The sequence below is a fragment of the Lynx canadensis genome, chromosome E1 (genome assembly GCF_007474595.2).
Source record: "Lynx canadensis isolate LIC74 chromosome E1, mLynCan4.pri.v2, whole genome shotgun sequence".
Lineage (NCBI taxonomy): Eukaryota > Metazoa > Chordata > Mammalia > Carnivora > Felidae > Lynx > Lynx canadensis.
In genome coordinates, this window is record NC_044316.2 from 13133384 (window position 1) to 13161368 (window position 27985).

The 27985-nt window shown below is 38.0% G+C and overlaps 2 protein-coding genes across 2 annotated transcripts; both read left to right on the forward strand.

Annotated features, from left to right (window-relative positions):
- The first annotated feature begins 3254 nt into the window (after positions 1–3254).
- SPATA22 (spermatogenesis associated 22) lies at positions 3255–16988 on the forward strand. Its single transcript, XM_030295601.1, has 8 exons — positions 3255–3435; positions 5148–5276; positions 7445–7505; positions 7636–7731; positions 9141–9483; positions 11624–11750; positions 13839–13936; positions 16797–16988. The coding sequence occupies exons 1-8, from the start codon at positions 3393–3395 to the stop codon at positions 16986–16988; spliced, it is 1089 nt and encodes a 362-aa protein (XP_030151461.1). The 5' UTR covers positions 3255–3392.
- Positions 16989–22966: 5978 nt separating this feature from the next.
- LOC115500867 (olfactory receptor-like protein DTMT) lies at positions 22967–23911 on the forward strand. Its single transcript, XM_030295602.1, has one exon. It carries the CDS (start codon positions 22967–22969, stop codon positions 23909–23911), a length of 945 nt encoding a protein of 314 aa, XP_030151462.1.
- Positions 23912–27985: the final 4074 nt, after the last annotated feature.

Consider the following 27985-nt stretch of genomic DNA (forward strand, 5'->3'; position numbering starts at 1 on the left):
ATTTTCTTTAAATGAGAAATCCATTTGGGGGGCACATGGGTGGGTGTTATATATGTGTGTATGTGTGTGTGTATGTATGTATGCATGCATGTATGTATGCACACATGTATATGTTAGGTCAAAATCTGCTTCCCTAAAGCTTTTATTCATTTTCTAATAGTCTCCTCTTTGAGGGGGGCACCTGGGTGGCTCAGTTGATTGAGCATCTGATTCTTGATTTCAGCTCAGGTCATGATTCCAGGGTAGTGGGATGGAGCCCCACATCCGGCTCCACACTGAGCCGGAGCCTGCTTAGGATTCTCTCTCCCTCTACCCCTTTCCATTTTTTGGCACTCTCTCTCTTACTCTAATAGTAATAGTAATAATAATAAAATAAAAAATAAAAGTCTTCTCTTTGGAACCATGACAACTAACAAGTCTTTTCAGACATCTTATGCTGTGAAGTCTTCTCTTTTCCAAATTAAATGAAGACACAATTACTTCAAACTTATTCCTGAGTTTGGCATTCATACTCATTCTCCTTCTTTTGACCTAATCTTATAAGAAACTAGAGATTACCCTGGAACAATGCAGGAGTTAGGAGCGCTGACCCCCAAGCAGCTGAAAATCCCTTATAACTTTTTACTCCCTAAAACTTAAATTACTAATAGACTGCTATTAACTAGAAGCCTTACTGCTAGTCAATTAACACATATTTTACATATGTATTAAATATCGTATCCTTACAATAAAGTAACCTCCAGAAAAGAAAATGTTACTAAGAAAATCATAGAGAAAATACATGTACAGTACAGCACTCTAAAAAATCCAGCTATAAGTGGACCTGTACAGTTGAAAACTGTGCCGTTCAAGGGTCAACCGTACTAATATGTTTCATGGTCTCAAAGTCCTAGGCCTGTACTAACAACCTTCCCTCCATCTGTAGACCCTCCGCACATTTCTGTTCACCTCTCCCAGGCTTCAAATGGCCAGAAGATATAGTAACAACATAACATGGCCTTTGACTTCAGACAGAGCTAGAATTACTATTCCTGGCCTATAGTAAGGACTCAGTGAATGGTAGCTACTGTTATTGATTACGGGCTAACATTTACCGAGCATTTACTGTGCCCCAGGGCTGTTCATTTTTCTCTTTTAATAGTTTTAGGGGAACTGAGTAAATAGTTATACCTGCTTTACTGAGAAGAGAAGTGTAGGTGTAGAGGGGGTAAATAACTTGCCCAAGATCAGAGGGCCAAGATCAGAGGCGTCTGGCCAGCGCCAGAGTTCCGGGTCATTGCGGCATTCCATTTCCTCTCCCGGGCCTTGAACGCCCTTTCCCTCCACTGAGCTCTCGCACAGTGCAGTCCCTGCTCTTAGAGTTGCAGGGCCCTCCTCTTAACCGGGGCCTCAGCTCTCCAGGGGCCTCAGCGCTGCAGCCAGCCAGCCGCCAGATGACTAATTCCCAGCCCACACGAAGCAAAGTCAAACAAACCTTATGACCTGCTTTTCAGGCCCGAGGCCTTGTTATTCTCTTCTAGGCGAACCTCCAATGTCTTACAAACGTTTTAGGTTTTAGAACCTAAAAAAATGTGTGCGCTGGGGAAAGGGTAAAGAGGAGTGTTGGGCCACCAGTCGTGGGTACGTCTCAGCGGTGAATAGAACGGCTCGTCCCTAGAGCCATCCGGCACCTCGTACCTCACAGCTGCGAGCAGGAAGGACAGGCGCGTGAACATCTTTTTCTCACCGTCCACTGAAAGGATTATGCCACAGCACCCGAACCCCAGAGGCGGGTGGCTCCTGCGCCTGCGCAGTGGGCGGCGCGGGTGCAGGTGCGCTCGCGCAAAGCTCGACTTCTCGCGCTTCTTCAGAGGCCGGGAAGTCAGCAGTAGCTGACTGGGCTGTGTTGGCGACGTCGACGACGACGGAGCGAAGCGAACGGGTGACAGTTGTTGGGGGTTGGGAGCCTGAGGGTTAAAGTTGCGTGTCGTGTTGGCCCGAGGGCCAAGAAGGGAAAGAGTGTATTGTCTCTAGTTACCAAACTGCCCCAGTCCCTGGGTCAGGAGAGGTGGTTGGAAAGAGAATGTAGGCCTGACTGGACCGCTCAGGAGTGGCCAAAATAGGCCCTCCTTGCCTCCATTTGAGCTAGTGGCCTTTGGGGGCTGTGTGTGTGTGTGTGTGTGTGTGTGTGTGTGTTGACTGAACAAACTTTTTGCACGTCGACGCTGCCAACCACCTAACTGCCGTTAGAGTCCAGTTAGAAGCTGGGGTGGGGGCACCTCAGGGTCCCCGGCCCTCTGGTCTGGGGGAGGATGTCTCATTTTTGTTGATTTTGTTTGCATGGCACTCAGAAACGTAATGACCCTTGTAAGCCCCGCTCTAGGTTCATGGTGTGAGTTGCGTTGGTATTTCTGTGCGGAGAAAACGTCGTGTAACCTCAGTTTTGCTTCCTAGAATGACATCAAGAATATTTTCTAAAGGGCCCGCGATATCCGGCTTCAAGCCCAAGATTTGGAAACAAAGCAGAGGCAGTCCCTGCCCTTATGTTTCCCCATTTTTATTTCTTTAAGTGATATTTGGAAATTTGTTTACCTCAGTAAGATTTGCGGTGTTACTTAGTTGTTTCCTCACTGGATAATGAATTTAGGAGCAGAGATTACCTTATTTAGGTTTGTATTTTGCCTTTTCATGTAATAGGTGTTTGTTGCATTAAATTGGGATTGAAATATATTAGGAGGAGGCTAAACATGGAAAAAAATTGCAACAAATTTTGTTGTAGAAGAAAAAACAAAGAAAAACCTTGTTTCACTTGTTGAAATTATATAGATTGAGTAGAAATTTATTATTGCAATTAATCTGGATATTGAGGCCTTAGTCTTTGGTATTCTGTAATACAAGGATCTCCAGTTAATGGCCAAAGCAAGTGATCTGCACAGTGTTTTAAAGTGAGTTGGAGCGTGTTCTCACGTGGTTAGTTCACTTGTGTAGGTTTCCTCCCTGGCCTTGCGAGCATATCAGTTTGCCAGTGTTGTAGCCATTTCCCTCTTTTATAAATCTGGTTCAGAATCTTCATTGTGGGTTTTTGATTGTGAAACATGTTATGTGGACTGTGTGGAAAAAAAAAATGTATGTTTAGGCAGCAAGGTTATAGCCACCTCAGTCGTAACCAATTTTGAACAGAGTTGGAAAAATGGATCATGTTGTAAATTCTTATTCGGGAAGCAGGGTTCTGTAAAGTGTTTACCTTATTTTGAAGCCATAGTGTTAAATCAAAATTTCAGTAATTAGTAGGCTGAGAATTTGATTTTTTTGTTGATATAATGTGAATTGCATATTTCTTGGAAGGTTTAGTCAACTTCATTTGTAAATTTGGAGTGCTAAAGACAAAGTTACAGATTTTAATATTGAAGGAAATGAAGAGAAACCTAAATGAAAATTCAACTCGAAGTACAGCAGGTATTGAACAACTTTTATTTTTAAATATTCTATATTTTTATATTCCATGTAAATCTTGTGTAGTTTATAGAGGGAACATTTTGGAAGGAACTTTAAGGAAGACTGAACATATAGTCTAACCTCTTTTAGGTGCAAAGAAGTAAGATAACTTACTCAAGGCAAAATAGTGACAGAAGTGGGAGTAAAATGAAACTTTCCTGGATTTACTCTAGTGTTCTTTCTACAAACCTTATGTGTTTGAGTTGTTCTGCACTTTTAAACTGAAAACAAAAAAATAGGCTTATTTCTATTTGTATTTGTGACCTACTTATTTAAAATATTTCCAGAAGCACTTCTGTCTCCGTAACAACTTCCCTTACCATTTCTTCTTTCCCAATTTATTAGTTAGTAAAAGGACAGATGGTAAAAATGAAGAGAACCAGGGAAATGGTGATAATGCATAGTGAAGATAGTAATAGCTGTTGGATGTACTGTGTTCTGGCCATTATATGTATTATTTTATTTAATTTTTACACTGGCCCTCTGGGATAGGCATTATTATTAACATCCCTGTTTTCCAGATGAGAAACTAAGGCACAGAAGGGTTAAATCAGTAACTTATGAAGTGGCAGAACCAGCATTTGAATCTAGCTCTAGATGCTAGGCTCTAGCATCCGTGCTCTTAATCACTATATTATCCTGCCTCTCTATGTCATATTAGCACAACGAGTTTAAGGAAATTGCCCAAGTTTATATTTTGAAGTTGTGATTCAAACCCACGCAGTCTGATTTCAGAGCTCACATAATTTTCCCAGCTTTTCATCAGATAGTTATCACAGAGACTATATTCTCCCATAGTACATGTTGATGGACCAGCTAGAGTATGGTCTAGTGGCAAGATACCTGAATTGAGATTTGGGAACCTTAGTTTCCGTTGTGGCACCGTGCAAGCTTTTGGATCCCTTTTTTGCTCTGAGATCCCTTCTAGTTTTAGTGTTTATAAATTCTAACTCTTGGCTTGACTTGAGATCCCAGGCCTCCCATCTGGATAGCTTGGAGGTAATATTTATTTATTCTCATGTGGACTGGATATTATCACTTTAAGGCGTTCTAAAAGTGATCCACAGACAATATGCATTAGAGACAACTGGAGTGCTTGTTAAAATTGTAGAGTTTTGGATTCCAAACTAAATCTGCTGAAGTAAAATCTATGACAGTGGGGTCTAGGAGCTGGCATGTTAAGCACAAGTCTGTGTAAATCTTGGTCAAATGAGAACTGTGGCCCTAAAGAGTGTGCTATCATAGTATAAAGAGTGGTTAGGGTTTTGGAAAGCAGGGATCAAAGTTTGGTTCTCCCTCACCTCTGTTGTATTTAAAGGATCCCCTCCAGTTGACATGGTAATAAGCAAGCACAGGAGGGAAATAAGGAAAACAAAAAGTGGATTTAGAAAGGGTCAGGGGGTAAGGAAGGAGATGGGAATTACTTTCAAACAAGAGGAATTAAGTCAGTGTTAATGTAGAACAAGAAAGGAGTTTTTGTCGAGACAAATGAGGCTATTTGGGATCTTAAAAAGAATGTAAAAATCAATCCAAAGATGTAGAAATATATCTATAATAAATATAAAATTAACATACAGAAGTAGACAAATTCAAGTTGTATATTATACAGTTGCTCTATAACTAGATCGACTATTTGCCTATTATGTACTAATTTATTGATATGTATAATTTAGGCTGTTTGCCTGTACCATTGTTCAATCAGAAAAAGAGGAATAGACAGCCATTAACCTCTAATCCACTTACAAATGATCCAAGTATCAGTACTGCTTCTGACAGTTATGACTTCCCTCCTTTACCAACAGGTAAGAAAATAAGGTGAAAATAAGAATGAAGATTATAGAAAATTACCATTTTTATTTTATTATAATAGAAATAGAAAGTTTACTTTTTCTTCTTTCCACCATCCAAATACAGGGATTACTTGGCTCTTTCTGAACATTCCAGTACAGTAGTTTGAGTTTCCTTGTCTACAAGGATGGCTTAGCATTTAAATGGAGTATCTTAGATCTGGAGCCTTTGTTCTAATGAAGTTGTAACCCACATTGTAAAGATTTGTGTGTTTCTTTTTCAAGATACATGGATATTGTGACTTAGGCATGTGGTGATAAAGAATGGAGAAACTCAAGTTGCATCAGGAATAGGGATAAGTATGCATGTGAACACAGGAAAAATGGGGGTAGCAGGGTAGAAGCCTAACATTTCTGCTGCTTGGCTTTTTTCTCTTCTCTTAGCATTTTTGCCTTTCTTCATTTGATGCTTCATTTCTCTCATCCAGTTGGCTTCCTTATAGCTTCAACTAGCCCATGAACTGAATTGCCCTTGCTGGGAGTTAACATAGCCTTTTTAGTTCTAGTTTTCAGAGTCTACTGTTGACTGCCTTCTGTATCTTTTGATTAAATTCTAGAGACAGAGAGCCTTTGGTTCAGCACATCTTTTTCAGTGAGGTCATTAAAATTCTGGTTTAGCTTTATGATTAGGCCTCTCATCTCTGTAACAATTAGCTGTGGTGGTGGGTGCAGAGAGGTCTTAATGTTTGCTGACTTTTTATTTCTCTTAAGAAGAAGGCATGGATAGGCAGGTATTCTGAAATATACTTGGTAAATGCTGGTTATATACATTTATATAATTTTGAGGATACTTTAAAAATCTTTAATAGGCTCTTTTGCAACTGGAATTTTAAAATCTCTTTATATATATAGCCACATATAAATATAAAATACATATATTTGTTAATTTCATCCAATGTGCTACCATAGACCTTACTTAGTCTGCTTCTAAGCTGTAATTATTTTCTTTCATGTTTGAGGAATTTAAAATAGGAATTTTATATTACTCTCATTTTTATGGATAAAAGATAAAAATTCACATGGATATACATAAATGGGCATTTATCTGGTCATCCTCTGCCATCTAAAAAATTTCTCTGACGTTTAAAATATTTTTATAAATAGCATGAATGTTGGCCTTGAAAAATAACAGCATTTGGAGCTACTCCATAGGGAAATGTTCATCCTCCTGAAGTACTGAACTGTCCAAACTCTGACCAGGATTACAATCTGTCAGAGATCTATAAGATTCTTATACTGGGTAAAAGATAGGACTAGATCAGTCATTTTCAAATTTGTGTCTTGATCCATTAGTCCGATTGGGAAAAAGTTAATCTTTAAAGAAGGAAATAGAAGAGAATAAAGTAGAATAGAAAATATGAGAGTGCATCACAGATAGTAAGGATACAAGTTGATGGTGCAGTTTTATGTTCTCCTTTCTCTCATGCACACACATGCATACCATGTGTATGTGTATATATATGTGTGTGTGTGTGTGTGTATGTTTGTGTGTGTGTATATATATATATATAGATATATATATATGTTCTGGGCTATGATGTAGTTTTATTTCAAGTTATTTATTTATTTTGAGAGAGAGAGAGAGAGAGAGAGAGCACGCACAAGCAGGGGAGGGGCAGAGAGAGTGGGAGAGAGAACCCCAAGCAGGCTCCACGCTGTCAGCCCAGAGCCTGATGCGGGGCTCAAACTAACGAACCATGAGATCATGACCTGAGCTGAAATCAAGAGTTTGGCGGTTAACCTACTGAGCCACCCAGGTGCCCCTGGGCTATAATGCATTTTTTGCTGTGGGTTGGGGTCAAAAAAGTTTAAGAAACATTGATTACACTGAATTCATGTTACAAAATACAAGGTACTATATATACTAGGATTGATTGTGGAAAAGATACAGATTAAACTATTATCCTTGTTTAAAATACAGTGGAGAAGAAAGACATCTATAAAAATTAATAAGGCAGGCTGTGACAAATTCCACAGCAATGCTATTAAAGAACACAGACATATCTTCAAGTCCACTGCTTATTCAGGCTTTTAGTTTCCCACGAATTAAATAAGTGTGAAATAATTATTTTTTAAAAATGTTACCTATCTTACTTTTATCTATGTTATTTATATCTTTTGAGATTGGGCCTGGGAAGCTGTGAATCCAGAGTTGCCTCCTTTAGTGAAAACACTGAACACAGGGTATGTGGAAAAATGGACACTAGTGACTGTGTGTGTCTGTTATTGACTGATGTCATTTTTCTGTGTACATTTTACATTTCTCAATTTGGAAACAAACTACTAATATTTATAAGACATGTTTCCTTTAAAGGCAAATGCCACATTCAGTTTCTCCTCCCCTGAGAAGTCAAGATTCTATGTCTAAGTCTATTCAATCAAATACTGAAAGAAGCAAGAGTGGTTGGAGGTGAGTTTACTTAAGATTTCTCTTTCTTTTTCTCCTTCCCTTCTCCTCCTCCCCTTCTTTCCCTCCTCCTTCATCTCTTTGTCCTTGCCTAGACAAAATTACATTTAGAAAATTTTTATACTTAATAATAACCAACTGTGTGGGCTCACCTAGGACTGTAGTTTTTCCAGGGCTTGTCCCCAGGCCAGGAGCACCTCCTAGACAAAAGCATTGGAGCAGGTTGCAGATGTGTTGTTTACCAGTAAGGAGTTGGGAAGCTGAAAGAAACTTTTCTAAACTGAGTAATACAAGTTATCCCATAGTCATGGAAAGACAAAATTATGTTTCTGTTCTCACTATTGGAAATAAAATTGCTGTCATATGAGGAGGTGATCGATGTAGGAAAAGTTTTATAGAGGTGTATCAGACAATTAACTAATAAAAATGCCAGTAACATTTTTTCCTGGATATTGTGATGTTTGCGATATTTATCACCTTTTAAAATTTTGTAATTATTTGTGATTTCTTTTCTCATTATTTTCATACCTACTTTTGCACCTAATTTACTTGAGAAACCTCTTCACATCATACAAGCTTCAGGCCCCATACAGTCTGGACTTGTGCCTGGTCTCTAGGAAACCAGGACGTTTTCTTGGATTATTTTCTCTAACGAGGGATGAGTTGTGTTATTTGCCCCCTTGTGATCCTGGTGATATTTTCAGAAAAATTATTCAGAAATGAGAATTTGTGACCTGGACTAGTTTCTCCTTGTGGAACTCTTAACTAGTATGCTCAGAAATTATACTTTTGATTTTGGCCTCATTAACATTATGTTCTCATCAGTTCTGATCTCCTCATAGATTAAATTAATCCAACTCCCTTAGATTAATATAATAAAATCCTGCAACAGATTCATAAGTTGGGCTTTTAAGCTATGTAGTAAAAGTACAAAATTTCTAATTAAATAGTTAACCTATACTGCCTATATTTATTCTCGTTATTTAGAATCATCTATAAGCCATAGTTTAACTTGTAAAAATTTTACTTTGTAGAAAATTTTAAAATATATAAAGAAGCAAGAAAATGTCCTTGAAATCTTACACTCAGAGACAACCACTGTCATATGAAGGCTTATATGGTTTAAAAATATACTTTATAGCACTGGAATCTGCGTGGGGAGAGTAGGATTCTCTGGGTTCCAGATTGATAGTAACTTGCTATATAACTTCACGCAAGTTGTTTTGTCCCTCAGTTTCCTCACCTAAAAAGAGAGGTATAATATATTGTAGAGTTGTTATGATAATGTATTTGGAATTTCCAACTAGTCAGTAGTTACAAGATACTTTATAAACCACAATTTTTCACTATTAATTTTTTAAAAGGAAAAGTATATAGAAATAAAAACTAATATTAATTTTAAACTATTACAGCTACAGAGATGACAACAAAAATACTAGCTGGAAAACTTGGGATAGAAATGATTTTAGGCCTCAATGTGAAAGGACAAACTTAGTGGCAAATGATGGAATAAATTCTTGTCCAAGGAGTTGGGGAGCTCAACAACAGAAACAGTTGAAAATATCCGAACCTCCTAACTCATCTCATCAAAGAGAAACTGAAGTACTCAGAGAAACACATTCATCAAAAATACCTGGCTCCACAATGAGAGGTCTAGACAAAAACAGTGCATTACAGGCATTTAAGTCTAATTTTCAACAAAACCAATTTAAGAAGAAAATGTTGGATTATATTCCAGAAGAAAGCACTCTCAAGGTAAACTTTTAAATATGAATTATTTACATTTTTGTATTTACATTTAAAAAATGAGATAAATATTTAGAAGTTTACAGCGATAAGAGCATTTAAAATCAATCCCATGGCATGCATTTCTTGGTTAACACAAATATCTAGTTCCATTGGAGTGGATGAATGTTCATTTCCAAAATATTTTCTTAGAGGTTGTGAATGGCCGCTCCTGTTCATGGTTGCTTTAGAGTATCTTACCGGGTTCTGAATTTCACTGTTTATTGATTGTTGGGATGATGAGTTTATCCATTACTTATAGAAATTCTCAAAGTTCTTCCTTAAAGGAAGATAGTAAATATTTTTTACTTTATGGGTCATATAGTCTCTTAGCTATACCACTCAACTCTGCCTTTGTAGCTTGCAAGCAGCCATAGACAATACATAAATGAATAGGCTTGGCTGTGTTCCAATGAAAATTTACAAAAATAGCAGGATAGATTTGGACTGCAAGTCAGAATTTATTGTACCTTTCCAGTTTCATATTCCATAATCTACTAATTCTCCAATACACTAGCCATTTCAGACCCTTCACAATTCTCTGACCATGATATGCACTCTGTATATTTTTCTCTATATCTGTACCTCAGCCTTATTTCCTCTTATCACCACTCTTTGCTCTAATTGTTCTTTGTAAATATCTTTAATATATTCTATGTGCTGGTTGTTCACTACCTTCCTTCCCTTGTGCCCTGGCTCAGTAGATTCTTTACACTCTACTCTTGTCTGTGTTTTGGAAGGCTGAATTGTCCTACACAGTACAGCATCCTGAGGTCCCTAGGCTAGCTCCTGTTAGGGACCAGCCAGTTGGGGTCACTGGCAGGAAATTAGAGGGTGGGGAGAAAGTTTGGGGTTTCCCATTTTCTCCCTGTTTAAATGTTGTGTCATAGTCAGTAGCTGATCCTAAATGATACAGCCCCTCCATGAGTCCACCTTTCACAGGTGTGGTAATTTTATTTCATCCCTTTGTCCTTTTAGCCTAGGAGTGACAGTAGTTTCTTATTGTTGTTAGTCTTTGAGGGCTTAAGTATCCTGTGCTTGTTCTGTACATACACTCGTAAGAAGTCTTTTCAACAGAAAGTTTTTTTTTTTTTTGCTAGAAATCTGACTAATATAGCATATATCACAGTGGCTTTCAACCTTATGTTTCCTTGTATACAAGAATGATATGACATTGTTTACCTTAGTAACAGTTGTTCATTATGGCGGTAGCTCTCAATGGGAGGCATTGGTATTTTGGTTACGAAGAGGAGGAGAAAGAAGGTAATTGTAGTTGGAAAAAAAGTCCCATCAGTTGTTCTTTGATGTGTCCCCACCCTCACAAAGGAAAGTACCCTCCCCCCCAAATTAATAACTTAACACACTGTATTCTTAGTTGATTTTTTTAAATGCCAAACACAATTCCCATCTCAGGGACTTTATACTTTAGTGTTCCTCAGTCCTCATTTCATCAACGTATTTAATAATTCCTGTCTGTCTTTATCCTTTTACCCTGTTTTTAAAAAATGCATAGGATATATCAATTCCTGACATTCAATTATGTATTTATTTGTTTATTTTCTGGATCGTCCATTAGATGGCAGAATCTGTGAGGGTAGATATCTTGTCTGTTTTGTTCAGTGTTGCTTCCTCATTAACAATATTTGGTGCATAGTAACTGCCAATGAGTACTTTTGTAATGAATGAGTGAATGTGTCTGGCTCCCCTCTTAGAGTATTAACACGTTAGGGAAAGGAATTGTGTTTTACTCACCTGTGTTTATCACAGGATTGGCACACGATTCTTTAAAAACAAGTAAACGAATGAATGTCCACATGAATAATTCTTTTGCTTTAAAAATACTGAGTGAATAAATGAGTGATGAATGTTCATATAAATAATTCTCTTCTTGATTAATGGTCTCTAAGTAATCCTAGTTTCTCCTGCTATAAAGTGCTAATGATGTCTTTAATTTAGGGGAATAACTGTACTAAAATTATCAGTAGTGGGTTTTGTTGCATACATTATACATTTTATGCCTGGGGACCTAGAATCTTTAACATGGAAAGTGAAAGAGTATGATGAAAAAAAAAAAGGATTTTCTAATGCTGTGTTTTTATTTTTTCAAAAGGAAGACTCGTATCAGTTAAAGCTTAAGGAAAAAGATAATTCTTTAAGAATTATATCTGCAGTGATTGAAAGCATGAAGTACTGGTGTGAACATGCACAGAAAACTGTACTTCTTTTTGAAATATTGGGTAAGTATGGTACTTCAAAAAACCTCAGTAATACTATTTGGACGATAATTTTGAATGTCAATAGGAATACCTAGGGAACCTTAAAGAAAAATAAAATTTGCAAAAGGAGATTATGTTTTATTAGGATTTTCTTCAATTCCTGAATTTGTCATTGATTTGGGTGACTTAAGATGTATTGGTTATTTATGGTAATATTCTTCTGATTTATAATGTTAAAACTGGAAAGATTGTTACAAGGGCTCTAAGTTAATCCTTGAGGTAGGTGAAGAAATGGGGCAATTCATTAGAGTACATTTGACTATAACAAAGCAAGTTAGCTGCAGAAATGGATCTAAAAACCAAATCTCCTTCATTCTCAATCTGGTGTTCTTTGTACTATATTATACTAAATCCAGTAGTAATTTCGTATATAGTTAAATCATATTTTAAATACTCTAAATTTTTTTTTTAAATACTCTAAAAGAACATCTATGAAGAATCCTTTAGTGATAGGAGAAAACACCCTATGATTAATCTGTTTCTTAAATTATTACTTAAAAGTTTTTAGAATGTTTCCAGAATTTGATTTTACCTAGAATGAAGAGATAAACAAGAAATAGAGACTCAAAACATATTTCTTTTAATTCAAATAAAATAAATATTTAATACTGTTTAAATTTTTTAATATTCTAAATATATAGAAAAATAGAGAATATAAATATCCACATACCTATCTTATAGATCTATTTGAAGCCCCCATCCTTGTTTCTTCTTCTCTAGAGATATTCCCTGTGGTATCTTTCCTGTCCATGCTTTTATAATTTTACTATGCACATCTGATTTCACAATTTATATTTTTTGCTCTATGTGTTTTAAAATACATGTATTAATATTCATCTAGAATTATGTTTTTGATTTTAGCCATCTTTCTGTCCTATCACAGTGTTGGCTTCATCCTGAAGCTCCAAATGTGGTCTCTCCAGCACTTCTGACTCTTTCCTTTTGGTATTAAGATGACTATCAAAATTTTCTGTACCACACATGCTTATACCACACTGTCACATTTGTTGATAGTTCCTTCTCCTTGTGTTTTCCAGAAACTAGCAAATGACTAGCCAATCTTGAACTCTGTAGCTGGGAATGGGATATGCTGATGGGTTAAATTAGTCTCCTGGAGGGGCGCCTCGGTGGCTCAGTCAGTTAAGCGTCTGACTTCAGCTCAGGTCATGATCTCACAGTCTGTGAGTTCAAGCCCCGCGTCGGGCTCTGTGCTGACAGCTCAGAGCCTGGAGACTGCTTCAGATTCTGTGTCTCCCTCTCTCTCTGCCCCTCCCCTGCTCATACTCTGTCTCTCTCTGTGTAAAAAATAAATAAAAGCAATAAAAAAAAAAATTAAAAAAAAAAAATTAGTCTCCTGGATCTGTGGGTTGGTCAGATCCTATCCAAATCATATGGCTAAGAATGACACAGCAGAGGTTTCCTAAAGGAAAATCTGGGTATTATTAGGGGGAATGGAGACTGACCTCAAAATAACAAATGTTCACTGTCAGTACTCAACAGGTGGTTATTAAAGAATGAATAATGCTCTCATTTGATAATTTATTGAAATAAACATGAAATATTATTTGCATTTTATATATGAAACAGATTTGAAAGAGGTTAAACAATGTGCTCAATTTAGTTAAGTTGAACTGGAATGCAAATAAATGATTTCTGATTCTAATTCAGTGTTTTTTCCTTCATTAAACCATGATGCTTATTCATTATATTTTTGTATTTTATTATTATAATATAGAGTGGTCTGAGGATTTAACCGCTCTATAGAACACACCATAAGAAAAAAGCATCAAATGGCCAAATATTATCAATGGTATGAACTTTTGCACATAACTTGTTCCTGAGTTAGACAAGGCCAAAAATTTTGCTTTCCTTGGTATAAAGCAGTTTCAGAAATGTCATTCCCTCTTAAAGTGTTGTCTTTATTATTGTATAAATAAAAGTAGGAGAGCTTGGTGTAGGAATAGTATTTAAATGTCACTTCTCACTGTTAAGTTTTATTTACATTTACCAACTGTTTCTCCCCCCCCCCCCCATTTTAATGTTGCTTAGCTGTTCTTGATTCAGCTGTTACACCTGGTCCGTATTATTCAAAGACTTTCCTTATGAGAGACGGGAAAAATACTCTGCCTTGTGTATTTTACGAAATCGTGAGTATTTGTTTAAATATTCTTTGCAAAGCCTGTGCCAACAAAACATACAAATGTAGGCTGTAATTACATTGCAGTAGAAATTCTGTTAACAATTTAGTAGTACTTTCAGCATTTTGTTTGGTTTTAGTTCTGACATTAAAGTTTATTTGTTTAGCTAATCTAGAGAACCTACCTGCACCTGCCAGGTGCTGTGCTAGATACAAAATGGAATATAAGTGCTAAATAGCTTTCTTTCAAAGAGTTTATTACAATCTCAGGTAGAGAGACTTACATAAATGTTAAACCGTGGCATGATAAATGGTATGATAGAGGAATGTGCAGTGTGCTATAGAAGTAGATAGGAAGGATGGGGCAGATCAATTTTTGAAGAATGCAGTAACCTGTCTTATCTTACATATTTAAAGACTAGTAAAGCCAGAGTGTGTTGGGGGAGGGGAGAAGCGTGAGGAGTGCATTGTAAGATGGGAGGGCAGCATATGCTAAGAGAGAGCGTGGATTGTAGAGGAAACTGCAAGTAGTATAAACTTATAATTACCAGAGCCTGGAGTCAGTAAGTGATGGGGGTGAGGATAGTGGCTTTAAAATTGAAGGAAGTCAAAGAGTGGGCTGGGATATAGAAAAGACTCTTTGTGACAAAGAAGGCTGAGGGTGACAAAGGAGGGTGGAGATCACAAAGGAGGCTGCAGACTTTTAACTTACATACATTATAGAAGAGTTGGGTATTAATTCTGAACTTGTCCTTGATTCCAAAATCAGACTTGGATTCCAGTTTTTACTCCCACCATTTACTAGTTTTATGACCTTGAGTAAAGCTACTTCAACTTTATGAGTTTTTTTAATCTGTGAAATGGGGAGACTAATTCCTACTTTGAAAGGTTATTTTGGAGATAAGATGATAAAACATGAATGTATAGCATTTGACATAGAGTAGATGATCAAGAAATAGTAATTATGTTATTAATTTCTATAATATTTTAATACTTAGTTTTCTCTAGTCTGATAAGCTTAAAATTTTTTATTGAAGTATAATATATACCTAAAAGTGTGAAAATCATAATTGTGCAGTTCTATGAAGTATCTGTGAAGTGTCACAAAGTGAACATTACCAAGGTTAAGAAATAGAATATTGTCACCCTATGTATCCTTGTGTCTCCTCACACTATCTCCTGTCTCTACCTAAAAGTAACTACTATCCTGACTTTTAATATCACAAATTAATTCTGCTTAGTTTTGAACTTTATATAAATAATATTATATGGTACATCTTTTATGTCTTTCCCTCAACACAATGTTTGTAAAATTCATCTGTGTTGTTGCATGTAGCTATAGCCCACTTATTTATATTTCTATGTACAGTATTCTGTTGTAAAACAATTTAATTTTCTCTCCTACTGTTGGTGGCATCTGAGTTGTTTCCAGATTTTTTGCTGTTAGGAATAATGCTCTGGGAATATTTTTCTGTATGTTTTTCATGCATATGCACGCATTTCTGCTGAGCATCTACCTAGAAGTAAAATCACTGTATCATTGTGTATCTGTATATTCCAATATAGTAGTTATTCACCAAAGAATTTTCCAAAGGGTTGTACCAGTTTACACACTCACAGTCAGTGTAGGTGAGTTTTAGTTTTTCTGTATTCTTATCAACACTTAGTACTGTCAGTCTTTTTTGTTTCAGCTATTCTAGGGGGTGTTTAGTGCTGTCTTACTTCTTTACATTCCCTGGTGACTAATGAGGTTGAACACCTTATATATGTTCACTGGCCACTTAGATACCTTCTTTGAAGTCTGTTCAGGCCTCTTGTTCTTTTTTTCTATTGAGTTATTGTTTCGTCCTTATTTATTTAGAGGAGTTGGTTTTGGTTTTGTTTTTTTGTTTTTGTTTTTGTAACTATTGTGGGTTACAAGTTTTTGTCCATTATTTGTCTTGCAAATATTTTCTCATACTCTATAGTTTGCTTTTTCTTAACGGTAGCTTTTGAGGAACAGAAATTCTTCATTTTAATATAGTCCTTTTAGCAATTATCAATATTACCCCTTATAGCTAGTGCTTTTTATGACCATTTGGTGAAAGCAATTCCAGAATAATTTTATTCATGGTTAAGAGGAATTGATGCTGGCTGTGTTTTTCCTGTTACTGTTTTTTTTTCCTGTTTTACTAGTCCCATTAAGGCATGGGTCCTTTTGGGTCCTAACTCTAAGCTGGGGGTGATGGTGGAGGTAGTGACCAGAATCTCTTTTCCTTGTGGACCTCTGACTCTGTTTTTTATCTCCCGGTCCTGGGAGCCTGTCAAAAACTGTGCTCAGTTTTTTAGACTCTTAACTGCCTTGACTATACTTGATACAGAACCTCAGTGAGAAACATCCCTAAATGTCAGGCCGCGTTCTGGACCTCTGTCTTCTCCCAAATGGGTGTCTCTGTATTTCCCCACTGCGTTGGTATCTCTCTAATGTCTACAAGAAGATATAAATATTTCATCCAGTTATTCTAGTTGTTCTTAGCTAGAGACTTGGCCTAAACTACCTGGTCTACCATCTACTAAAAGTGGAACTCTAGCAGTCTAATAGAAATGAATAATTCATGTGCCATTACAGTGGGAATTATTCAGTCTTTTAAGAAGCAATAGCTCACCAGCTTGTAAGGAGCCCTACGCAAGTGAAGGTCTTTCCTCTGTGACAGGGCACCCCTATATGCCCAGCTATTATGGTCTTGTCAGCCGTGGGGCTCTAAGTCAGCTGAGGGAATTACAGCATTTTGAGGTGATTGATATTTAGTTGATTATATTTTTAGTTTCAAAAAATTGAAATTCAGATGAAGTAAAAAAATAACTATTGATATTTATTTTTTTAAAAACAGGATCGTGAACTTCCAAGACTGATTAGAGGCCGAGTTCATAGGTGTGTTGGAAATTATGACCAGAAAAAGAATATTTTCAAATGTGTTTCTGTCAGACCAGCATCTGTTTCTGAACAAAAAACTTTCCAAGCATTTGTTAAAATTGCAGATGCTGAGATGAGGTATTATACTAATATAATGAGTGAAATTTAAATAGTGATGAAGGAAGTTTAAATATAATTTAAAGCATTTTTGTTATTAAGTTATCATCTCCATGGTTTTATAGCTACTGTTTTTCTGTATTTCATTTGTTGAATTAAAATATTTCAGTCCTTTTAGATGTGGGAAGAGTTTTTTTTTATGACAGTGGTGCATTTGCTAAAATTAACCATTTTGGATAAAAATGTTCAATATAATAGGAATAGATACTTATTTAACATGAAGTAATAATGCATTTGAGTCAGCACAAAAGCCAACATCAAGCCTAATGGGGAAATAAAGAGACATTCCCTCTAAAGTCAGGAATAAGACAAGGGTGCCCACTATCAGTACTGTTACCAGGCATTATACTGGAGCTGTTAGTCTATGAAGTTCATTTTATTACTTTAAAGTATTTAGTAAGCATGTATTTTATATATATATATATATATATATATATATATATACACATATATATATGTATATATATATATATAATTTGCATTTAATTCTCTCTTTACTTCTTATATCTGTCTTTCTAAAATACATTTGCACGCTGGTCTTTCCTCTCTACATCCTCTCCCTGCCCTCATTTTTTGGATCTCTATTGTTTACCTGTCTATGAAGCAAACAAGTGGAGGGGAGTGATAATCTCCAGCTTTAAAAATAATCAGGGTGGAGGAATCCCTCAGAAGGTGCATGAAAGGAGGATACAGAAGATGATAGCAAGTTCCTTTCTAGCTTTGTAGTTACTGCTTTATAGCAAAGATTCAGTTGTGATGCCAGTTGGGAGATCACATCCAGAAAGATTCGTGTACGCTCCTTTAAAATATGGTATATACTTTGAACCAGGAACCTATATGTGGTGCTATTTCTTCCATAGGTTTGATTCATGGGTCCAGGAATCAAAGGGTGGTAGCAGGACTGAGTTTTGTTATTATTAGACCAAATAATGTACTCACAAAATTTTTGCTTCCCACCCCCACAATTTTGGGCTGCTAATTTAGAGATCTTATGTTCTGTTGTAGTCTGGTTTGCCCCAAATGCAGACACTGAGACGAAGTCTTATTATTCACTAGTAGTTTATTTGGGACTGTTACCTCACAGGGGAAGAGACAGAAGCAAAGAAGGGAAAACCAGTAACCCAGGTGGCTTATTTAAGTTGGCCACTACTGGGGTGAATAAGACTTGATGAAATGCATCATAGGATCATCCACCTTAATGAAAACCGGGGAAGCATATATTCATCAGCTCCCACTACTTTTTTTTTTTAATATTTATTTTTTGGGAAAGTGCAAGTTGGGGAGGGATAGAGAGAGGGGGACAGGGGATCTGACAGCTGGCAGCAGCGAGCCTGATGTGGGGCTCGAACCCATGAACTGCAAGATCATGACCTGAGCCAAAGTTGGATGCTCAAACAACTGAGCCACCTGGGTGCCCTGCGACCACTTGTTTTTTAAGGGTTGGCCCATGGATCCTAAACTTCCTTACACTTTCAGGTTGTGTACAGATGAATATTAAACTGGCTTCCCATGGTATTCTACTCCATGGAAGCAGGAAAACCCTATGACAGGATGCAATAAGCAGGTGGAGCAGGCCTGAGGTAATGCAGTTAGATTGTGTCTCCATAGAGCTGGTTGGAGTCTACAGAACTGGTTACTGCAGCTGTAGCTGGAATAAAAGACCGTCTGAAGAGAATCTGAAGTGGTGCACAAGAAGTGTCTGGTGCAGTTCCCAAGGAGTGCTTTAATGGTTTTATTCTACTAGAAGCTGAGACTGCCACTTGGCCATTTTAAGTTCTTTATGTTACTGAACCAACAGGCAAACAAAGGAGTTACCATACTGTCTGGAGTAATTCAATCCAAATTAACAGTAGAAAAATGAATTTCTCTACACATTGAGGAAGCACTGTCTGATACCCAGGAGATTCTTTGGAGTACCACTTAGTAAAATATAATGGAAAACTACAGCAACCCAATAAAGGCAATAACACTGAGGATTCAGACTCCCAAGGAATGAAGGTTGAATATAAAGAAACCATCCAGCTGAAGTCATACATATAGAGGAAGTATAGAAGAAGGAGTTATAAATACTAGCGGTGGCTTTGTGATCAATGCAGTGTAAGAAAGAGCTGGAAACTAGATAATCTGACACATATGGAGAATGATAGAGGTGATAGTGGTGGTGGGGTGCTATTAAAGTTTCCTACAGAGGTGAGAAGCTAGACATACCTCAGAGGAATGAAAAATCTAGGTTTCTATCTTTGTGCAAAGCTGACTTGAACATACTCTGGGAGAGGTCTCTTTTACTCTAGTACTTTCTCTGTATCTGCATATGGTTGGGTCATAGAGCTCTAATTTTTATTAGCTGCAGGTTTATCTCTCCCTTCGAGTATGTTTGTGAGGAACTAGGTTGTAGTGAGAGATCATGCCACCCTGGGAATCTTTCCAAAATATGTCTTTCATGACATTTTGCTCAAAGACAACTGATGACATCTTGTTGCCTACAAGATAAAGCCTCTTACACTGTAAGATGTTTTAGGATATTCACAGTCTGGTCCCTCTTTGTTTCTATGACTTCTCCAACCATCCTCCTTCACCTCCCAAAATGTAGGCTCCAGCCCCACAGGACTACTGTCCATTCCCTAAACAGGCAATGATTGACCATCCATATATGAGCTTCTGTCTATCCTCACCGCCCCCCCTACCCCCCCACCAAAGCATGATCAGGTATGATGGGTGATGTAGTCAATCACTGCTCCAAAACTCTGAGAGCATTTGTCCTAAGGGGTCCTGGGTAATTTCTGTGTCTTTAATGAGTTCCTTTAGGATCTAGACTCCTTTGGGATCCAGAGCCCCTTAGTCCCAGGGATGTGTAGAACGAGAGATGTGATAAGGGATGCTGCAGACACAAGTGACAACTACAGAGGCTGTCACTTTACATATCTTTGTAAATAAAGGTAAACAGGACCTTAGGTTAGTCTTCTGGAGTGCTCAGACACACTAACTAAGTTGGGTAGAGGGTGAATGAGCTGGTCTCTTAGGGTCCTTCCAACCTGAGGGTCTTGCTTTCCCAGGTTGTATGATGTTCTGTAGGATAGTGCTTCGGGTATGATAACCCTCCTTTTTACCTCCCTGGCTCCCAAGACTTCCCCACATTCTAGAACTATTTTGATTGATGTTCATAGTTACATTGAGTCTTTTTATTAATTATAGCATTCGTAAATATTACTACATAATGCATCTCACAAGATTGTATCATTTTAACGGATCTCTGAGGCAAGCATTTAATACACAGGTTCTTAACCCTGGAATATATATTTGAATTACATTAGGAGCTTTAAAATACTTTGGATAGTCCTCTCCCCTCAGGAATCTGATTACATTTACTGGTACAGTAATCAGTATTTTAAAAATGTGTGTCCTTACTACTTAAAGTGGTCCACAGACCAGCAGACTTGGCATCAGAAAATATAAAATTTAGTGCCTAAAAAAATGTAGAATTTTAGTCACCACTGCAAATCTACAATATCAAAATTAGCATTTCACAGGACCCCTAGGCAGTTCATATGTAGATTTTTAGAAGCACTGACTCTTGGGCCTCCCAGACTGAGAATCATTGATTGGCCATGTGAACAAGATGAGAGGCATCGTTAATGGAGCAGCTGAAGCTCCTACGCCTGATCCGTGGCAGTGTCTGCTAGCTCTCTGGTCTGTGCTTCCTAATGAGATGTACGCACCAGGGATGGTGCCCGCTCATTTTCCAGAGGAGAAAAATTCTGATAAATGAGGTGTATGAAACTTCACTTGATATCATTATTTGCTGCAACACCAGCACATATGTCCACGTATAAAAAATTTTAATGTGGCTCAAACAGCATCAGCAGGGTGAAAATTCTAGCCATTGGAGTCAGTATGCTTCTTTAGGAAGGGAACTTTTAATATTCCTTAATGCTCCTACTGAGCTTTCTTAGCTCTGAGGGACTCTCTGAGGTGTGGGTGTCTGGAGAAGCACTGGAATGAGGTCTCAAGGGTAGAAATTACCTTTATTTTTTCCTTTCCTCCACAAATTACTAAACCTGTCTATACATGAGATTTTTTTTTATGGCAATACCACTGAATCCTATGGATACAACACAAGGAAAAAGTGATGGTGTGGATGTGTATACTGGGTTGTCTGTTTCGGTTAAAGAGCAGTGTGCTTGAAGTAGTCCAAATTTTCCATGAGTTAGAGATTATGTCAGGGAATTCTATAATAAAATGTCAAAAACTAGTAAGTTCTTGTTCTGAGAGTATTTAGTAGGAGTAGATATTCTAATAGGAGTTTGCTGTCTGTAAAGTTGAAGGAATGCATGTCTCAGCCTGAAGAACAGCCAATAAATATTTACGAAACACTGGCTACGTCCAGGCACCGTGCCAGGTGCTGGCACTTCTGTAGTCATGAAGGCAGACACGGCCTTTCCTGCATGAAGTTTACAGTCCATTAGGGAGGACAGCTATACACAATACCTTGGGCAGTATTAGGGAAAAGCACAGGATCCTGTGGAAACATAGTAGCAGGTTCACACTTGGTCTGGAGGGGACAGGAGAGGTGTAGCTGAGTAAGTGATGTTTAATATGCCTGAAGGTTAAGTAGGGCAAACCCAGGTGAAGAGGGAGCAGGGGGAGGAAGATGCTAGGCATGGGGGCCAGCAAGTGGAAAAGTCTGGAGTCAAGAAATTGTGACTTTCAAGTCCAGCATTTCTGGAGAGGTGAGTGTATGTCACTATGGGGCCAGGTGAAGCTGTGGAGGTAGGCCAGGGTCAGGTCAGGAAGCAATTTTGTGCCCTTGAAAGGAATTCTGCCTTTATCTTAAGAGCAGTGAGAATCTATGAAGACTTTAGGGAGAATGATCAGATTTTCATCTTAGAATACTGCAGTGTGAACGAAGGATATTAAAGGAGAGTATTCAAGCATGGACACAAGGAGATGAGTGAAGAGGCTGTTTCAATAGTGCAAACAAGACATGATGTCAGCCCAGCCAGGATAGTGATGGTTGAGATTAGGAGTGGATAAATGAGAAAGAGATTTATCGTGTCAGAATATATAGGATGTTGATAATGACAGAAAGGAGGGAGTAAAAGAAAACTCTCAGGTGTATGACTTAAGCCTGGATTTCTTTTTTTTTTTTTTTAACGTTTTATTTATTTTTGAGACAGAGAGAGACAGAGCATGAACGGGGGAGGGGCAGAGAGAGAGGGAGACACAGAATCGGAAGCAGGCTCCAGGCTCTGAGCCATCAGCCCAGAGCCCGACGCGGGGCTCGAACTCACCGACCGCAAGATCGTGACCTGAGCTGAAGTCGGACGCTTAACCGACTGAGCCACCCAGGCGCCCCAAGCCTGGATTTCTTTTACTGAGATATGAGAGACTTGGAGGCACAGATTAGGAGAGGGGCAGGGTGAGATCATGAGCTTTATTTGCGGTCTGTGGAGCTGAAAATGCTTGTGATATTATATGATGAGATAATCACTACACAGTTGGGAATACAATTCTGATGGTGATAGAGGTCTATCCATGAGGTTTAGATGGTAATTTATGCCATGGGAGTAAGCAACTCTTTTAGGGCTGTCTATGTAGCATTATAAGAGAATAGGATTTAGGAAAAAAAGCCCAAGAAAACACCAATATATAAAATTCTGTTATGGAAGACACCAATCACAGTTATTGAGAATGAAGAGCTAAGAAACAGGATGATTGCACAGAAGGGATCAGAATGTTTCAGAAGGTATGGAAGAGTCAATATTATTAAATGCTAATTAACTAGAAAAAAAATTGAGCCAGAAAATGATTAGGTTAAGTGATTTGTTATATTTGTGGTTATAGAGTGTTGTGGATAACAAAGATGAAATCAATCATTGCAGAACAACGTACAGACCATGTATCTTAGAAATATTTTCATTTTTATTCAGTTTTTTAATGGACACCATTATTTCCTCCTAAAGGACACAGACCATGACAAGAAGAAATCAAACTATTGTCTCAGACTTCCTCCTTCTGGGCCTGCCAATTGAGCCAGAGCAACAAAATCCATTTTATGTCCTGTTCCTGGCCATGTATCTTATCACCGTACTGGGGAATCTCCTCATAATTTTCCTGATTTGCCTGGACTCCCACCTGCACACACCCATGTATTTGTTTCTCAGCAATTTGTCTTTCTCTGATATCTGCTTCTCTTCTGTGACCATTCCGAAATTGTTGCAAACCATGCAGAGCCAAGACTCATCCATCACTTTTGCTGGCTGCCTGACCCAAATGTACTTCTTTCTGTTTTTTGCAGACCTGGAGAGTTTCCTCCTAGTGGCCATGGCCTATGACCGCTATGTGGCCATCTGCTTCCCCCTCCACTACACCATTATCATGAGCTCCAAGCTCTGTCTCTCCCTGGTTGTGCTGTCCTGGGTGCTGACCATGTTCCATGCTATGTTACACACTCTCCTCATGGCCAGATTGTGTTTCTGTGCTGACAACATAATCCCCCACTTTTTCTGTGACATGTCTGCTCTGCTGAAGCTGGCCTGCTCTGACACTCGAGTCAATGAGTTGGTGATATTTATCATGGGAGGGCTTGTTCTCGTCATCCCATTCCTACTCATCGTCATGTCTTATGCACGGATCGTGTCCTCCATCCTCAGGGTCCCTTCTGCCAGGGGCATCCGCAAGGCCTTCTCCACCTGTGGCTCTCACCTCTCCGTGCTGTCTCTTTTCTATGGGACAGTTATCGGTCTCTACTTGTGCCCTTCAGCTAATAATTCTGCTGTTAAGGAGACTGTCATGGCCGTGATGTACACTGTGGTCACCCCCATGCTGAATCCCTTCATCTACAGCCTGAGGAACAGAGACATGATGGGAGCTCTGGGAAGACTCCTTTTCAAAAAGAAAATTTCCTTCTCTGTATAATGGTAAAGCTGAGGATTTTTACATAATTTTATCAAGTAGATACACTGATGTTAATATGGGAATATTGACCCAGGCTTCTTTTTTTTCTCCCACCATGAATTTTTCTATTAAAAAGACCTACTAAATAATTGTTCAGTACCTAATACAAATGAAGTGGGGTTATGTGGTTGCACTCAGAAAGGGGATCCCAATGACCTGGTAGCAGGTTCTTTCTATTTGCTCTTCCCAGGTGACCCTGAAGAAACATTATTTTTAAACTTTTAATTGAGCTTTCTGTTTCCAGTTGTGAAACAACTAATATGTGTTTTGTTTGTTTGTTTTTTAACTAAAACTCTGCTTTAAGTAATACCCTGCTCTCCCAGGTCAATATTGACTAAAACTCAAGCCTCTCACTCCTCTGCTTACTTTCACTAAACTGGACTTTCATTGTTGAACGCAGATTTTTACGTACTTCTTCCTAAACAAGGGTTTGCGTTATTTTGTCTCCTTTTCTCCTCTGATTTATTTTCATGTCTACATTGTCTTTTTGACCTGATCTGAACCTAAAATGAACTTTCTATCTCATTTGCTACAATAGTTTGTTTTTGCCTGGGAGCTAACCCATACCTGGAGCTCTCTAAGTTACTCACACAGGTATGGGAAAGCCAGAGCCTGGTTAAAGCCTTACTGTTTAAGGCTGTCTTCCTCCTACTTAGTATTTTAAATTTTTTCAACAAATTTTACATCCATGAACTTATGCTACTCTTGTGATTACTCCACAAAGGAATCTTATTACCATCTTAAAGATTGAAAATGTGGAATTTGATAACTTGCCAAAGTCCCAGAATTGGTCAATATTGAGCCTAAGATCTCAGGCTATCTAATTTTAGAGTTTCTTCTCATTTCCCCCACCTCAGAAATAAGGGAAAAGCCATTGATTTTTCAGTCAGCCCTATGTATAGCATTGTCTAGAATTCTAACTTTGGACTGTTCATTTCCTGTTATCTCTGATAGCATCTAAATCCATTATTTTAATCCTCTCAGAAATACTGCCTACCTCCACATATCTATCTGAAGTCTAAATCTTTTACAAGTTCTCAATTTTTATTTTCATCTTCACAGTAGACCTCTCCCCTTGATGCTCTATGAGCACTTCAATCTTAACCTACAAAAAATTGAATTTTTATATTTCCCCCCAAACTTCCACTTTGCTTAAACTCCATCTGTTTTTAGCTTTACAGAAGTATAATTGATAAAAATTGCACACATTTAACGTAGACATCTTGATGAATTCAGACTTATGTATACACCCATGATACTATCACCACAACCAAGATATTAAATATATCCATAATATCCAAGAATTTCCATGTGTTCTTTTGTGTTTTTTTCTTTTTTGATAAGAATACTTTACATGGAATCTATCCTCTTCACATATTTTAGAGTGCACAATGCCATATTATTAACTGTAGGTATTATATTGTACAGCAGATCTTTAGAACTTAGTCATCTTTTTTTTTTAATTTTTTTTTTCAACATTTATTTATTTTTGGGACAGAGAGAGACAGAGCATGAACGGGGGAGGGGCAGAGAGAGAGGGAGACACAGAATCGGAAACAGGCTCCAGGCTCCGAGCCATCAGCCCAGAGCCTGACGCGGGGCTCGAACTCACGGACCGCGAGATCGTGACCTGGCTGAAGTCGGACGCTTAACTGACTGTGCCACCCAGGCGCCCCTAGAAATTAGTCATCTTATGTAACAGAAAGTTATACCCATTGAAAAACCAATTCTGCATTTCTTCGTCCCTCTGCCCCCAACAAACACTATTCAATTCTCCTTGTTTGTGGTTATGACCATTTTAGACACCTCTTATCCAGAATAAAATCATGCAGTATTTGTCCTTCTGTTTGTGGTTGTTTCACTTAGCGTAACGTCCTCTAGTTTCATCCATGTTGTCATGAATTTTAAGACTTATTTCTCTTTTTTTAAAAAAGATGAATGATAAGCCACTGTATGTATGTACTACATTTTCTTTATCCATGTATCTGTTGATGGACATTTGGGTTGTTTACATATCTTGGCTATTATAAATAATGCTGCAATGAACACAGAAGTGCAAATGCCTTTTTGAGATCCTGGTATCATTTCCTTTGGATATATACCCACATTGGGACGGCTAGATCACATGGTAGTTCTATTTTTAGTTATTTTGAGGAGACTCCTTACAATTTCCCATTGTGGCTGTACATTCCCACCAACTATACATAAGAGTTCTCTTTTTCGGGGATACCTGGTTGGCTCAGTCTTTGAAGCATCTGACTTCGGCTCAGGTCATGATCTCACAGTTCTTGGGTTATAGCCCCGCGTTGGGCTCTGTGCCGACGCTGCTCTGTGCCGAAGCTGTCAAGCTTCGAGCCTGGAGCCTGCTTTGGATTCTATGTCTCCCTTTCTCTCTGCCCTTTCTCCACTCGTGTTCTGTCTCTCTCTCCAAAAAATAAACATTAAAAAATTTAAAAACAAAGCGTTCTCCTTTTTCACCACTTGTTATCTTAAAAAAGTAATATCCATCCTAACAGATATGAGGTGATATCTCATTGTGGTTTTTGATCTGCATTTCCCTGGTGTATTAGTGATATTGAGCAACTTTTTCATATACCTAATGGCCGTTTGTACATCTTCTTTGGAGAAATGTCTATTCAAGTCTTTTACTCATTTGTTAATCAGGTTATTTATTTTTATTTTGCTGTTGAGTTGTAGGAGAATCTTACATAGTTTGTATATTAACCCTTAATTAGATATTTGCAAATATTTTCTCCCATCCAATAGGATGCATTTTCATATTGTTTCCTTTGCTGTGCAGAAGCTTTTAAGTTTGGTGTCTCATCAGAAGGTATCGAGTACTTAGGAATAAACTTAACCAAGAGGTGGAACGCTTGTATATTAAGACTATAAAACACTGATGAAAAAGTTTAAAGCAGATACATTAATGGAAAGACAGCCCTTGTTCATGGATTGGAAGAATTAATATTGTTAAGATGTCCATATTTCCCAATATACAGATTCACTGCAATCCTTATCTTTTTCCTCTTTTTTAATTAATTATTTTAGGGGCCCCTGGGTGGCTCAGTTGGTTAAGCCTCCAGTTTAACTCAGGTCATAATCTCACAGTTCATGGGTTAGAGCCCTGCGTCGGGCTCTGGGCTGACAGCTCAGAGCCTGGAGCCTGCTTCAGATTCTGTGTCTCCTGCTCTCTTTGCCCCTCCCCCACTCATACTCTGTCTCTGTCTTTCTATCTCCCCCAAATGAATAAACATTAAAAAATATTTTTTTCAATTTAAATTCAAGCTAATTAACATACAGTGTAGTCTTGGCTTCAGGAGTAGAACCATGTGATTCATCTCTTACATACGACACCCAGTGCTTCACAGTAATCCTTATTAAAATCCCAATCGCGTGTTTTATAGAAAAAATCCTACAATTCATATGGAACTATATCAGACTCTGCAAAACCAAAGAAATCTTGAGCAAAAAGAACAAAGCTAGAGGCATCATAGTTCCTAATTTCAAAATATATTACAAAGCCACAAAGCCACAGAAATCAAAACAGTAAGGTAGTGGTGTAAAGATAGACATACAGTCCAATGGAACAGAGTAGAGGACCCAGATATAAATTCATGTAATATACAATCAACTGATTTTCTTTTTTATTTTTTTTTTTTTAATTTTTTTTTTTTTTTCAACGTTTATTTATTTTTGGGACAGAGAGAGACAGAGCATGAACGGGGGAGGGGCAGAGAGAGAGGGAGACACAGAATCGGAAACAGGCTCCAGGCTCTGAGCCATCAGCCCAGAGCCTGACGCGGGGCTCGAACTCACGGACCGCGAGATCGTGACCTGGCTGAAGTCGGACGCTTAACCGACTGCGCCACCCAGGCGCCCCAACAATCAACTGATTTTCAAATAGGGCGCCATGAACATGCAATGGGGCAATGATAGTCTCTTCAACAAGTGGTGTTGTGAAAACTGGATATCCACATGAAAAAAGAATTCAGTTGGATCTATCTTACACCATACACCAAAGTCAACCCAAAATAG

Coding starts and splice junctions, on each gene's coding strand:
- SPATA22 (XM_030295601.1), top strand. CDS start 3,393: ATGAAGAGAAACCTAAATGAAAATTCAACTCGAAGTACAGCAG. Junction 7,506..7,635: donor GTGAAAACACTGAACACAGG/GTATGTGGAAAA, acceptor TTTCCTTTAAAG/GCAAATGCCACATTCAGTTT. Junction 7,732..9,140: donor AGAAGCAAGAGTGGTTGGAG/GTGAGTTTACTT, acceptor AAACTATTACAG/CTACAGAGATGACAACAAAA.
- LOC115500867 (XM_030295602.1), top strand. CDS start 22,967: ATGACAAGAAGAAATCAAACTATTGTCTCAGACTTCCTCCTTCTGGGC.